We start from the raw sequence: 15,851 nt of genomic DNA on the forward strand, positions 1-15,851 counted from the left end.
AAGAGGGAATGGGCCCCGGAGGCAGATGGGGGGAGGGGGCCTGGGCCGCCGGGGTGGCAGGTGGCAGGAGTGGCAGGAGGAGGCAGCAGTAATTGGCATTGGGCTGCCGAACGGGGGAGAAAGCAAAGACGGAGCAGTAAGGGGAATATTCAACACAGAACAGGGGGTGCTCGCTGCTGTCACCTGCACAAAAGAAAAAGAGCAGTCAGGAAGCAGCACTCATGGTGGGAAAGGACATTAAAAAAAAAAAAAGCTTGTGAATGAATCAGAACTCAAAAAGTGTTCTTCCGGCGGCCGTGTCCAGGTGTCCTAGCGGCAGCAGGCCTGGATCTCAGAGTCACTGAAGAGTTAACTGAGGGACATGGCCTCATCATCACACCCTGTTCCAGCCAATGGTCTCTGGCATCCCTGCCAGACACAAGAAAGTTCGTTCCCCACCATGTTCCTGCGTGGAAGCGCTGGGGCCCTTCTCCTCTCCCACAGCCAGTCTAATTAGCTGTACTGGCAGCAACATACGGCGGCTGGCAGGGTCTCACCTAGATAAGGCTCTCCCCCAACCAGTCCTCCAGCTGTCCGCAGGAGGAGGTGGCGGTCATGCCCTAATCTGGCCTTTCTGCTGCAGAGAGGAGGCCTGGGAAAAGAGAAAGAAGCAGAGAGATCCTGGTGGGATCGTGGAAAGGGAGAGGGACCAAGGAGGAAAGACGCAGGTGGGCGAGGGAGGCGTCCAAGTGAAGTTAATGATTTGCTCGCTAACCTCACACTTAATCTGCCAGCCTTGCTGGAGGCTGAGTGTGGGCACCTGATGGAGTCACGATCCAGAGGGACCCCCTCATGCGTGACAGATTTCTCAGCTCTGCCACGAACCTGCTGGGTCACCTTGGATCAACTGCTTACCTTCTCGAAACCCATTTCCTCATCTGCAAAATGAGACAGGTGTTTTCTCTAGCCTTGTTCCTCTTAAGGGTGGTCCTGCGACCACCAGCATGGATGTCCCCTGCCAGCTCTTTAGACATGCAGAATCTCGGCCCACCCAAACCTGAATCAGAACCTGCAGCTTCTCAGGGTCTCCAGAGAGACCCTGGTCTCTCATCAACTTTAAAGTTTAACTTTAAACTTTAAACTTTCATCAGGTCTTCATCAACTTTAAAGTTCTAGAAGCAAGGCTCTGAGATGGGTATCCAAACCTCTGTGATGACAGTCACCTGTAGTGCTTGTTAAAGACGCGGTTTTGCAGGCGGCTTTATTGGAGATAGTGAGAGATTCTGATATTCTGGGTCAGGAATGGGAACCCGGAATGTGTGTTTAAATCATGTACCTCCCTGCTGATTCTTATCAGGGAAATTTGGGAAAGAGTGCAGCTGAAATCAGTTCCAGTTCTAAAATGCCATCATTCCACGAACCATCCAGTTGAAAATCATTACCTCCAGTATAATGTGGGGGGAGGTGTCTCAGTCCTTATTTACTCATATCCTGTGTAGAATTTGATGTGATTATCTGTTCCTTCATTTCCAAATGCCTCCCTAGGCTCCTGGAGTGGCTCCTACTTTTCACATTGGTTCTCTGTGATTGTCTTGTCCTTCTGTCCTTTCTCCACATCGTCTCTGCTTGCTCCATACACTCTCAGGAAAGACGCTCTTCAGCCCCCTTGCACTCCAGGCCCTTGAGTTCCTGCTGACGGCCAGGAGCTCTCCGCTGAGCCACAGACCTGGATCATCAGGTGCTTCCTGGCGTTTCTTTCTGGCCAGCCTGCCTGCCCCTCAAACTCAACACTCAACGGAAGGGGGTCCACTCTCTTTTTGCTTTCTTAGCCTCAGCAAAGGCGTCCTTCACTGGCCTAGTTTCCTGGGCCAGAAATCCAGCTTCTCTTTTGTTCCTCCTTTTTCCTTATTCTCACACCCAAGGGTCACCAAGTTCTGCCAGGTGTACTTCCTTGAACATTCTCAAGCCCAGTCCTTCCCTCCCCCCACCCCACCCCACCCCTGCTCCCTGACCCGAACCCCTCTGCTTTTAATCCAGGCTCAGCCCTTGTTTCTCTCTGGGTGTACTGTACCTACAGTTTGTCTGGTGTCTCAGCCTCTGTCAGACTGCCCTCACCCTCCAGCAGCCCCCTTTCCATGCTAGTCTGCATTTAAAAATGCCAGTTGAATTGCATCTCTTCCCACTTAGATCCCCTCCCTGGCTGATGCTGGGACATTCAAGGCCCTTGGGGACCTGGTCCTTGCCTACCTGCAGGGTGTCTGCTTTATAGTCTACACTTCCTAAAGCGGTGTTTCTCAAACTCAAATGTGCCTGCAGACATTGCAGAGATCTTATTAAAGGCAAGTTCAGGTTCAGTAAATCTGGGCTGGGACTTGAGGTTCTCCATTCCTAACAAGCTGATGCCTCTGCTGTAGTCTGGGGATGCTTCAAGGCCCAGGGCCCTAGACTACTTGCCATTCTTCGACATGTGTCTGTCTTTCCCCCTCTTCTTTGGCTCTCTCTTCCATATCTTTGCATACTCCATACCTCCTCTGGGGCACATCATTCTTGCCTTCCCCCCGGCTACATCTCCTGTCCTTTAGGAATTACACCCCACTTGTCCCTGCCCACAAGCTCGTGGAACTTACCTTTGTAGGAACATGTTGGTGTTCTGCCCTCCCGCTAAGCTGTGAGCCCCTGGAGGACCGGTTCTGTTTGTTTTATTTTTTCTGTGGCCCCAGCACCCATGCAGTGCCTGACAGGTAAGCATGCAGTGAGCAGAATGTTGAAGTGCAGAATGAATGGTTGATGGATGAGGAAATTAAGGCATCCTGGTATCTTTCTCCTTGGGACAGCAGGGCTGATTGGATGGATTTGTAACATCCTAGAGGTACCGGAGAAGTACATGACCTCACTGATAATCAAATAGTTTGGTTTTTTCTTTAAGTTTATTTATTTACTTACGTGATCTCTACACCCAGCGTTGAGCTTGAACTCATGACCCCAAGATCAAGAGTTGCATGCTCTTCTTATTGAACCAGCCAGCCTAAAATTTTTTATAGTAAAGTTATAACCTCTCTTACATCTCACACTAAAATGGCTTTGGTTGAGCGGCTTATAAAAAGATGCCAACCCTGGAGCAGCAGGTGGTGGTGGGAGTGGGCTTCATAAGCAGAGAGAGGATTGGGGACTGACCTTTACCTAAGGCTTAGGCTCTCCCCAAGATTTTAATCTTCCTGTCTTCCTGGTGAGGTAGATAATAAACTCGATTTTACTGATGAGGAAACTGAGTTCAAAGAAGTTGCCAGCTCATATTTATAGGGCTATAAAGTAGTAGGCCAGGAGGATTCTGAGCCAGGACTTCAAATTCCGGACTCTGTGACGTCCCTGAGCCCCACTGTCTCAGAAGCATTACCATGAATGACTGGGAATTGATTCTCTCTGTAAAAGTGGGAGCACTCACTTATGTTGGTTTTTTTCTAACTTGGGCAGATGGCCTGGAAAGTTGTTGGACACCAGTGGACCTGCCTGGAAATTCATTAATCTTGGCCTTTTGAGAAAATCTTCATCAGGATTTATTTGCAAGGTAAGTTACGAAGATTTGGGATTTGCCTCAAATTTCTCTTCCAGGCTGCCCTATACAAATAAATATTTCACAACTCAAAAGAGACGAAAGTTATGTTAGATATTTATCTTTTTAAATCTGAATTCACTGCTCTTTCTTATCTTTACAAGAATACATCTTCATGATAAGCCATTATTAAGCTGAATAGGTTTTGCTACTCCTACAAACGTGAATCTGGTAATGACTAACATTGAACTCAGTAATAAGTGAGGATAATTTCAGAACTCTTGGCTTTGTTTTAAAGGGCAAGGTTTTGGAAGCAGGCTCCAGGACTCCATCCAGATCCGTTTCCCTGGCATATAACTCGGAGACGGTGCCCAAGCTCTAGGTGACAGGAGAGGGCACACTCATTTCCCGTGTGCCTGGAACTGAGGCAAAGAGGTCTGCAGGACTCCAGGCGCCAGAACCCCACAGCACAATGGCCTTTGGATGCCTCTGTGCGTCCTGGAAAGGGGAGGTGGCTTCTTTACAACTCAGGCTAGGGCTGGGTGGGGTCTAGGATGCAGGCAGGAGTCCAGGAGTTGGAGGCCACCGTAGCTCCCTGTGCTTTTCTGTCCCCCAGCATTCGCTGGGCCTGCAGACTGCTCTGCTTCTCACAGACCCAAACAGAATTCTGAAGTAGAAATACGTAACTCTGCTAGGCTTCTCTTCCACCTTGTTTCAGTGTTCACCTTGCTCATGAAAGAGGGTTTCTGAATCCACTGCACACCAGACACAGCTGGGTCTTGACTCACTGCCTGAATTTTCCATGTCTTTTTGGAGATAAAGCAAATCTCTGGCTTGGTGAATGCCTTCTGATTATTCTTTTTTTTTTCCCTTTTGTGTTTTGCTTTGTAAATTCAGGGTGTAGCCAAAGTGTCTGTACCTACATTTACATCAGGATTTAAAGAATACAACTCTGATTTTTGGTAAAGGGAAATAAGATTGTGGGGAGGCGGGGGGCAACATAAAGACAAAGAAAACAAGGTTTTCTAGTTCATTCTCTAGTGAATACAACTCTCACATTATAGAGATCATAATGCTATGAATTTACCAAGTGCTTATGGTATCAGGAACCGTTCTAATGGCTGAGCATATGTTTTATCATTGAATCTTTACAGCAGTCCCGGCAGCTAGGATCTGTTTTCACCCCCTACTTTACAGATGAGGAAGCTGAGGCACAGAGAAGTCACTTGCCCAAAGACCACACAGCAAATAAGAAATGGGGCCCAGATGCGTTTTGACTCTAAAGCACTTGCCCCACACTACATGGAGGGAGTTAGTATGGAGAATCACAGGCCAACTCACTTAGCAACAGTTCCGTGGAAGACACAAACTTAATTTAAAATGCGTGAATTCTTTCTAATAGAGTGTGAAGACCAGTGAAAATCTGACGCCTTCTCAGTTATAAATATATTTGTAGAGGGCACCATTGGTTCCTATATTGTAAGTAGCCTTCTTCGGGGTTCTAGATGGTAGTTCACATGCACATAAGAAAAGCCTCCTTTATGTCATGGGTTACCATTACATAGATTTGCATGTAAGGCAGGCCACATTTACCAGCTATATTATTGTATTCAGGAAAAGTCTAACATAGCTCAGTGGAGGAAGGTTAGCCTATGATACAGATGTTGCAAAGGGATTTCTTTGGGTTTGATGCTTCAGTTCTGCACAGAACCCCAGTTCTGAAACGGGAAGAAGATTTGGTGATTCACTGCCGACTTTGGATCACCCCCAGAAAGCTTTAGGAAAGTATTTCTCTGCAGAGGTGAAGGAAAGCAGGAACCTGACCTGTGAATTCACCCAGTGAATTGAATCAATGTGTCCAGATAATTCAGGCCCCAAATCCTCTTTTTCTCCAACAGCAGGGTATTCATTTGATTCCCACCCCCAACCCCCGCCCTGAGTTGCTAGCGCCACTCAACTAGACTTTTCCTGAAAAGATTCTGCTTAAATTCTCACCATGTCTCTGGGCTCTCATTTCACTGTGCTAATTAAGGAACTCTGAGGGTGCATCTACACATGTAAAATGAGCGGATCTGAACACACCAACGCTTTGCTTTTGGCCAGCTTCGCGAATGCAGTTCGTTTGCTGCGCGACTGCTTCGGCTTCTGTGGCAACTGGCATCAGTCACCAGGACTGCTAGCCTCACTGGACAGCCGGGGTCCAGTCCGGCTCCTGCTTGGGTGGGTCTTGGACATGGTCTAGGGTCCTAAGAGGACAATAAAGCCTCTGCTTTTTAAAAAGCTTTTCCTACAAGTAACATCCCTCATTTGATGAAATATCTTTCTGCCAGCTTAGCTCTCCTGCCTAAACCTTGGTGTTTTCCAGGCTAGTAATTCTTCAAACGTGATGTTTTATAGAATATAAAGTGAATTAATTCTTCCTTTTTCAGTGTTGTAAGTTCCATATGGAGTTTGCTTAGTCAGAAAAGCATCTGTATTAATCACACAGACCAAAATCATCTTGTGGACCTCAACTGTACATCTCAATCAATGACTTTTCTCCACAGATGACAAAGCAGCCCCTGCGAATAGCTACCCAGTTTTGGTAAGAAGGCTAGAAATTATATTGAGTGAATGAAATTGCATTATTTGAACTTAAATTCAATTTTTTTCTATTAAAAACATCCCCAGTTCAATAAATTACAACGTGTATTTTGAAATAGTTGGGGAATGATCTTATCTGCTCTATTCCATTCTTAAACAGCTGAGTTAAAAACCTTCTTCCTACTAAAAATTTTCAAAATGAAAAGTTGTTAAGTATTGGTGATACTTTCCCCTGATTAAATAAGGAAAAAGAATTCAGGCTTTGCTTGAAAGGACATCATTTCAGAAGTCAATTTGGTTTTTTTTTTTTTTTTTTTAACTTCACTAAAGCAACAAAATGTGGGTGGTTAATCTGAGGGAAAGCTGCCATTTTCTAAAAATGTATTAAGACTTAACTGGACGGGTGGTTGCATGACAAGAGCTATTTAGGATTAGAAAGTAGTTGTGATTTGTATTTAAATGAATTGCACACTATTTACAAATTCCTCGGCAGTTAATTTGGATCGTTTCCATTCTACTGTAAGCAGAAGGCAGACCTTTCTGCCTAGTTACCCCAACTTCGAAGTCTATTCCCAGAGGAATCAAGTTTGTCCTCCATGTGTTGGCTTTGATGGGGATGAGCCCGAGGGACTCTATGCTTTCACTTGAATTTATCCTCTTTCTGGATACTATTAAATCACTCCTGCCTCAAGCAGAGGACTGGTCTCCGCTTCAAAGGCAGCTAAAGAGTGAGTTATTTACCAAATAGCACAAAAGGGAGGATTTATCAAGCCCCTTTTCTCCCAGAGAGGACAACCCCAGAACTGGAGGACTTTATTACTCTCTTTCTTGGCTATAAATTATGGCATTCAGATGCTTTTGAAAGCTTCTCTTCATGCTCTTGCTTGAGTCATAAAATTTGATACCTGGGGCCAAATGCCTTTATTCCCGCCCCCCCCCCCCTGCTCCCCCAAGGGTGAAGAAGATGAAAAAGTGCCAATTCTAGGCAAGTGCCACAGAAAACCAATAATTGGTCAGAAAATATGGGCAGTGGGAACAGTTACTCTACATAATTCACACCTCCTCGACCTGCTATTCTATCCTGAAATGAATTTTACCATTTGCATAAGATCATTGGACACTCCGAAGCCTGAATTCCCCACTGGGAGAACACTGAGTGGAGCCAACAGCACCAATCTGACTGTTGTCATTACCTATAATACTGGGGTTTTAGATTTTGTGAGTTTCAGTAACTCAGCCACTCACCTGAAGAGGGTTTGCTGGGGCTTGCTTTCTCCACTTTCCTTGGAGTCATAGTACTTTTATGTTTCTGTTTGACTGATGTTTGGTCAATTGCTGGAAGTTTGGAATCACACTTAACCGCAGAACTCTTGGTGGATGGTCTTGGTTCAGCCAGAGGATCCTCCTCACCAGAACTCTACCAAAAAGGAAAGGTGTCTGAGTATCAGTGCCAAGTAGGTCATCTTTGCTGTGCAGAGGAGAGACAAAATGAATGCATGGACTCCTTCAGCACTAACACGGGAGCATCCTGCCACGCTTAATGTGCCCTTTTACTAGGGAGATTTTGATGGGCTGCATCTGTTTAGAAGTATCAATGAGAAATAATAGCAAAGTTAATGAGTCTATTTTGCAGAACACTATAAAAAGAAGGCACTTCTGTGAGTCTATCTTGTAGAACATTATGAAAAGAATGCATTTCTGACCCTTGCGGAAACCCAACCAGCTCATGTTAAAGGCTACATATGAAAGCAGGAGAAGCAATCAATGCCCTTGAACTTCTTGCTTTTCTTATTTGAACTGCTTTGGGGGTGGGTGAGGAAAAATGTTCCTTATGGTAATCATATACTTAATAATGAAAAGGAAATTTACATAGTGTGTTGGGACTGAAAAGATGGGACCTCAGTTTAATATTCTGAATTACTGCGTGCAATCTAAGAGAGACTAATCCTAAAAGTCCCCTACTTGCCAGTTCTCTGTAAAGAAGTCAATATACATTTATGCCCAGCCAAATCGTGATTCCGGCCGTGTCAGAGCAGCTTGGCACAGCCTTCCCAACACAAAAAAATGATCCAGACATTCACCGTTTTATCCTTTGCCGCAACTACACCCACCAAAGAAATAATAAAAGCAGTGAAAATGGCTATGGTCATGAGAGGGGAGTTAAGTCCTACATTATGATTTTTTTTTAAAGATTTATTTATTTTGGGAGGGAGGGGTGGAGGAGGAAGGAGAGACTAGCCCCAGGCAGGGTTTGCTGCCGGGACTATGAGATCGTGACCTGAGCCAAAACCAAGAGCCAGACACTCAACCAACTGAACCACCGAGGAGCCCCCTGCCTTATGGTTTTAGATCCTGGTGGTATGATTTGTAAAACACTGCAACATACAAAACCCCAAGGTTCTCCCCGCTCCCTCCCGGGGGAGAGAGTCACTCAGTTCTTCCATAGGCACGTTAGTCCACTATTGGAAGGTCCTCTGAAGATGCCGTCTTCTGTAGGCAAGAGTGCTGTATTAACGCCCCTTCTCCCCTCCCCAGCTGTGGCAATGTGTATTGATCTCCCTCATCGTTCTCGCTGACAGTTGTGGCATGTTCATTTCAAGGCTCCTGACTCAGGAAAATACTCTGAGTAGCTTTGAATCCTTGGGCGCAATGTAAGACAAACAACTCTAAGAAAAGTCCCCTACTTATCAGTCTCCTCCAAAGAAGTCTATAAATCTACAGGTGGACAGATCATTATTCCTCTAAGATTATAAGTCCTGTTTTGTAATTTAGAGTCTGGATACAGCCTTCAAACCCGTAATTATTGTTTCTCTCTGTCGCTTCAGAAAACAAATCAGATAAGGGACAGGGAAAAGAAAGGACTTAATGAATCCATTCTCCATTTTCCTTTTTGATTTGAGAATTTAATAGAAATCCTTGAAAATGATTGTGACGTGTCAAAGATGAAGCGTTAGTTTGTACCTGAGCATGAGACAGGCTGTTTTCAGAGAAGGAAATGTGGGTAGGTTTTAATTGTGATGCCTAAGACAGTGAACATGTGATGGAATTTCTTCCACAAACTTCCCAAAACAAACACCTGCCATTAGGGTGTGATTATCCAGCTCATACAAGGGTCTGTTCTTCAGCCCTCCCACCCTTCCTTCTTTCCTTCCCTCCCTCCCTCCCTCCTTTAAAAGATTTTACTTATTTATTTCAGAGAGGGAGAAAGAAAGCGCAAGAGCACACAAGCTGGGGAGACTGGCAGGGGGAGAGGGAGAAGCAGACTCCGTGCTAAGCAGGGAGGACTCCCCCCCCACCATGGGGGTCTCGACCCCAGGACCTTGAGATGAGGGCCTGAGCCAATGGCAGATGCTTCACCGATGGCCCCCCTCAGCCCTTTATTTCTAACCAGTGCAAAGACAGGAAAGATGCTCTGGGCTCAGACTACCAATACCCACAGTTGACAGTATCAGGAACAGTAATGGTGTCCACCATTACTGGTGGGTTCATCACCCTCAGCCAGGGCAGGTTTCTTTGCTTGCCCCAGGCAGTGGTGAACTGGGAGGAGTGGGTTGGTGACAAGACTTTTTATTGGGTGGGCGTTAAGCCATATTTATTTTTCCTTCATCCACTCATACCTCAAGCCTTTAATAGCACCAAAGGTGAAAGAAAGTTTGGTCCCTAGACAGTGCCTACTACAATGGAATTGTGTGCTTGCATTTTGAATACATCCTTTTCTGGTTCCTGGTTCCATAAAACGTACTTACTTCTGGTTGGTAATTATTCCAAAGAGTCCAGAAATGGCAGCTGAAAGAGGGTGTTTTGTCAGCAGGAAACTGAAGTCACAATGGCAGGAACTATAATACTTATGAATGTGCTTGCTTCTCTGAGTCATCGTAAGTAAATCATTTCAACTTTCTGTGCCTTTATTCACGTCCTCTTATGATCTGCCATTTTCCTCTGTCCTCTTCTATGAAAACCCATCATATTATCCAGGGAGGAAGATCCTTGATGGGACAAGTCATAGTAACTTATTCTGGCACTAAAGCATAGTATTCAAGACTTCCTGGGAGTGAATCCTGGCCCTTTCACGGAGTTATTTTGCGATACAGGGTTAGTTGTAGTTCATCTCTCTGCATCTCAGATTTTTTTCATCCATGAACAATAGTGGTCTACCTTTTCGTGGTTCTTTGAGGACTGAATGAGTTAAGATGTGTTGATAGCACTTAGAACAGTGCCAAGCATGCAGTAAGTGCCATGCAAGTGTTGGCTTTTGCAATTAGCTCTTCATTCATGTTCAGCCATTAAACTAGCTACTTAGCTAGTTTAATGAATATTAAAACTAACTAACTAACTATATATATATATACTAGCTAGTTAGCTAGTTTAATGAATATTAAATATGTATTAATATTAACTACATTAACTACACTGAATATTAACTACGTATTGTTGAAAGCAAAACCAAATCCCCAATGAAACATTCTATTGGATTGTCACCTAATCCCAAGAAATGGGAACAGAGAAAGTAGATCAGTTCCTTCATTGGACTCTTGGTTTCTTTCAAAAGCTATATAATTTATGAACGTCAGTAGTCAGTTGAAATGTATCTAGTCTTAAGAAAACATGGTACAACTTCTTTTTCACACAGTATAAGCTCTAATGGAAAACATTTACGGTGTTTAGAGATGATCAAACAATAATAATTATTTTGATTTAAAGTTGATTTGAAAACAGTCTTTTCCTCTTGTAATTTCGAATAGTAATTACAATTTTCATCCCTTCCCCCATATGTTCCTAAGTTGAAATGTCACGTGGAGGTGGAGGCAACAGCACGTCGCTGTTCCTTTGAGGGAAGAAAAGCAGCTCTGTCTTTCAGAATCAAAGTCTAAAATGTTAAAAAAAAAAAAAAATGAACGAAGAAAACTTTAAAAAATCAAGCTATGTGATACTTGTGAGGATTTTTTCTCTGTGTAATTTGGTGAGACAGTCCTAATGAAGCCACGTGAACTAAAAGAAGTTATTGTCAAAATTAACATTTTCTAGAGCATTATTATATTTGTACTTAACATTTTCCAAAAATCCCAATTTGCTCTTCTGGCCTAATAGAGATATTACCTTGCCCAGGGCTAGGCTCTCTCAAAAGAGAGAAAGAATCTCTTTCTTTCTCTTTCTCTCTTTAGAAAAGAAAAATCTCTTTCTCTCTCAGAGAAAGAATCACATGAGGAAGAGAAGGAACTTCTGTCAGAGAGTGCAGTGGCACTGGGCACTGGAGTAATGGCTTGGTGATGCTGTAATGGTTCTAGTTAGGCCTGTGTGATGGGGACCCAAGGGCTGGGAGTGGAATCCATTTCCTCAGGGGTGTGAGAATGACGAGATTTTTTATGTGAGACCTACCAATGTCGAGTCTGGAATGGCAAGGTGACAGTGAAAAGAGATGATTAGTAGAGCAAAGGAGACTGAAGTAGTCAGAGACAGAAAAGACCAACTTATTTTCCAGCTCTTGCCTGATGGCTCATTTCCAAGACCCAGGAAACGGGTTCTCTACTGGTATGCCACCTCCTTCCCTCCCGCACTGGGTGCTACTGAATTCTGATTGACGGAGACACTAAACCCATTTTGCCATATGTCATGTGATGGTAAGCTGGGCTGAGCAGATCTTCTGACATGGTGTAGACCAGGGTACAACCTGCCGGGAATAAGAGGGAGGAGGAAAAGAGTAATGTCAAGCTAGTGCCAGAGAAAGACCGTGTATTTTTGACATTCAAAATGAATGTGTTCCCATGAGAGAATGAAGGACCATGATCAAGATGGTGATCCTCGACATTCAAGCAGTATCAACACGGGATGGATGACCAAGGGACTGTGGGTGCAGATGGGTACTTTCAGAGTCTCCGAACTCCACACCCATATTGGGCCTCAAACACAAAACAGCCTTAGAAAATTGAGGGTAGCTCATATAAACAGCACTCTGGATAGGGTGGCCCCCTTTGTGTATTCAAGAACCATAAAGTTAGCATGTTCTACACGGAGTGCTGGCCATATCACAAAGCAGGCTAAACGTTCTCTTATCTAGAAAAAGTCTAAGAGCAGCAAAGTCCTGCCCATGTTCAGGACAGTTTTGAGCTTACTGGAATTGTAAACTTCAACAACGGTAAAGAACAAGGATCAGTGACCTTTTTTGGGTTTGAGGTTTTTTTTTTAGGGGGGGGTTGTTTGTTTGTTTTTTGGACTCAGGTACCACCTGCCAGAATCAGATTGCTGCTTAACCCCATTTGTCTCTCCCTCCTGAAGATACGGCTGCCAGATGGGGCTGAGTAAGAGCAGGATCAACAATAAACCTTGGTCTCCATTTTGCCACAAGATGTTTTTTGGAGTCAGATGGGCTGTCACATGTAGAAATATCAGGCACACTGGTCTAAATTGACTTTGGTAAAGAGACCTCCCCCCACCCCCCACACGCCAACCTGCCACTGTCTGTGATTCTCATGCTAGCAAGTTGGAATGACTCAGCCTGAGACACTGATCTGAAAGCCGTAGTGGCCTTGATGATTAATGTCTGATGACCACTGGGTCTGCTCGCTGAAGGACGGGCGTGTGGGGCTCTTGAGTTGGCTTTGTGCTTACTGTCCATCTCACTATAGAATGGCCTCTGGGTGAAACTCAGAGGTGCAAGCTACTGAAATAGCAAACATGACAGATTTCCTGACACTTGCTAGGTATTCCTTGTAAGGCAGATTGATTCCTTGTGTGTTGTAGAATCACTGTTGGGTTTACCTGGGTGGTGACACATTTTCATGCTTCTGGGGACAAGTATGTATGGTGTTCTCTGGGATAGAGTTCTTTGTGGTGGGCAGTGGGTAAGGAAGTGGTATGTGGCCAGAAAATGTTGGATTTTTAAAATTTGAATGCTACAGTGTAGTGTTTATTTATTAAAAGGTTTATTTATTAAAATATTTATTTGATAGAACAAGCAGGGGGAGCAGCAGACAGAGGGAGAGGAAGAAGCAGATTCCCTGCTGAGCAGGGAGTCCAACGTGGGGCTCAATCCCAGGACCCTGAGATCATGACCTGAGCCGAAGGCAGACGCTTAATGAACTGAGCCACCCAGATGCCCCCAGTGTAGTGTTTAGTAGCACACTGAGACTGCCCTCAGTGGGTATTTCTCACATGCAGTGTGGCTACAATATATTTCTCCTCCATTCTTTATTTTTTTTAAAAATTTTTTAAAAGATTTTATTTATTTATTTGATAGACAGAGATCACAAGCAGGCAGAGAGAGAGGAAGGGAAGCAGGCTCCCTGCCGAGCAGAGAGCCTGATGTGGGGCTCGATCCCAGGACCCTGGGATCATGACCTGAGCCAAAGGCAGAGGCTTTAACCCACTGAGCCACTCAGGCGCCCCTCCTCCATTCTTTATTTGAATTCACATTCCCCTTTTAGCCAAGAGGAGCATCTGAGGAACGTGAAAGATTTGGCCATCACATGGAGATCACCTCCAAAATTACTTCCTACTCAAACGAATATATCTAAAACGTGGGAATTAACTGAGAAGTATCATTTGCAACTACTATGTCTTCAACCCCATGCTAGGCACCATGAAGGAATCTAAAGACAAAAAGCTTGCAGTGGGAGAGAGAAGATTATACTATACTACCAAAATACAAAACAACATTTAATTAAGCGATCAGTTGGGTGGCACCAATTCTGAATTCCAAGGGAGCTCAGAAAAAGATGTGAAGTCAAGGCAGGGTTCATGAGGCAGGTGGTGGTTTCTGGAACCTGAAGGATGACTAGTAACGGAGTCGATGAGAGGCAGCACAGGAGCCAAGGTATGGATGGAGTGAGAAGTCAGGCATGATTCTCAGACAGCAGGGCAAGGGGCCAGAGCAGAGAGTGTGGGAGGAGCGGAAGAACAAAAACTGGATAGGAAGGTAGGGTCAGATCGTGGGGAGAGGGCTCTGAGACTCAAGCAAAGGATTGAGAATCAATATAATAGAGGCTGGAAGTCTGAGTAGAAAAATGCTTAACATGGTGTTAAGACTAGCACGTATCTGGGGCGCCTGGGTGGCTCAATGGGTTAAGCCGCTGCCTTCAGCTCAGGTCATGATCTCAGGGTCCTGGGATTGAGTCCCACATTGGGCTCTCTGCTCAGCGGAGAGCCTGCTTCCCTTCCTCTCTCTCTGCCTGCCTCTCTTGTGATTTCTCTCTGTCAAATAAATAAATAAAATCTTAAAAAAAGAAAAGACTAGCACATATCTTTCAGAGCGGGAAAATAAAGCATCCCTTCCAGATTGGCCAGTGAAATAATCTTTTTGTAGCTTCAGTAGCTTATTTTTATGAAGTATAATTCTTCATTACAAAAGAAATGCATGTTCATAATGGAGAAATAAAGACAAGCCTAAGAAAATGTAAAACCTTCAAAACCGCATTAACCTTGAAATAAAAACTGCAAATAGCTTGGTCTGTATTCTTTAAGACTCCCTTTTCATGACTGTGATGGAGGCAACTAGCTTTCCACCGAAATACCTTCTCAAGTAATGAGTTGAAGCTAGATATGGCCACCCACCTTGAACTGAACCCCTGCCACTGGATGTGAACTCAGGAGGGAAGTCTCACCAGCCGGTGGGAGTGGGAGTGATATATGCATTCCGCCTCAGTGTCTGGCTCAGCACTTCACGTTGCAAGGTAACAACTTTGAAAGTCGGGTGTTGAAGACAACCGAACCATTATCATCCTGTCTCTGAAAGTCCTGGTGGAGGAGAGCTGCCTGCCTGCCGATCTGGTTCATCCAGCCTCAACTCTCACAGGCACAAGAACTTCCGTCTTGACGGAGCCACCATGCTTTGGGTCCCGTTGTCACAGCCACTGACCTTAGTCTAACACATATCAATGCATACGTATGAATAGGATTAAAAAATAGAATTGTTCCATATCTGTTTCACTTAATGATACAGTGCATCAAGAGAGACCTGTTTAAAATTTTTTCAGTCTTAATTTGAAGAATGTCAGCTCTACAGAGAAGTTGAAAGAATAGTACAAGTAACACCCATTACTCTTGAACGCCTCAGTTGGTTAAGCAGCTGCTTTCGGCTCAGGTCATGATCCTGGAGTCCTGAGATCTTGTCCTGCATTGGGCTCCCAGCTCAGTGGGGAGTCTGCTTCTCCCTCTGACCCCCCCCCCTTCTCATGCTTTCTCTCTCAAATTAAAAAAAGAAAGAATCTTTAAAAAAAACCCAAACACCCATTACTCTTTAGCTTGTCAAATTGCACGTGTGTGCTCTCATGCATGCGCTCTCTATGTATTCTTTTTCTGAAGAATTTCAAAGTAACTAGACTTCATGATACTTCACCCCTAAATACTTAAACATGCATCTCCTATCAAAAAATTCCCCTACAAAGCCACAATACCGTTTATCTTGCCTGTGAAAATGTAACAGTTCCGTAACATTGTCTAATATGTGGAGAATATTCAGATTGTCCAAAAATGTCTTTTTAACTGTTGGTCTTGATCTATGATCCAATCAGAGTACATGCATTGCATGCAGTTTCATGTCCCTTTAGTCTTTGGTTTTCTTTTTTGCTTTTTTCATTTTTTAAAAAAAGATTTTATTTATTTGACAGAGATCACAAGTAGGCAGAGAGGCAGGCAGAGAGAGATGGGGAAGCAGGCTCCCTGCCAAGCAGAGAGCCCGATGCAGGGCTCGATCCTAGGACCCTGAGATCACGACCTGAGCTGAAGGCAGGCGCTTAGCCCACTG

At 44.4% G+C, this 15,851-nt stretch overlaps 1 protein-coding gene across 1 annotated transcript in view; it reads right to left on the minus strand.

Annotated features, from left to right (window-relative positions):
- Positions 1–15,851, minus strand: part of MARCHF10 (membrane associated ring-CH-type finger 10) — a 74,585-nt gene that overhangs the window by 35,450 nt on the left and 23,284 nt on the right. The window contains exon 3 of the mRNA XM_045985470.1: positions 7,358–7,529. Within this exon, the coding sequence (XP_045841426.1) occupies positions 7,358–7,529 (172 nt within the window). The remainder of the gene's footprint in view (positions 1–7,357; positions 7,530–15,851) is intronic.

Source organism: Meles meles, chromosome 18 (genome assembly GCF_922984935.1).
Source record: "Meles meles chromosome 18, mMelMel3.1 paternal haplotype, whole genome shotgun sequence".
NCBI classification, from domain to species: domain Eukaryota; kingdom Metazoa; phylum Chordata; class Mammalia; order Carnivora; family Mustelidae; genus Meles; species Meles meles.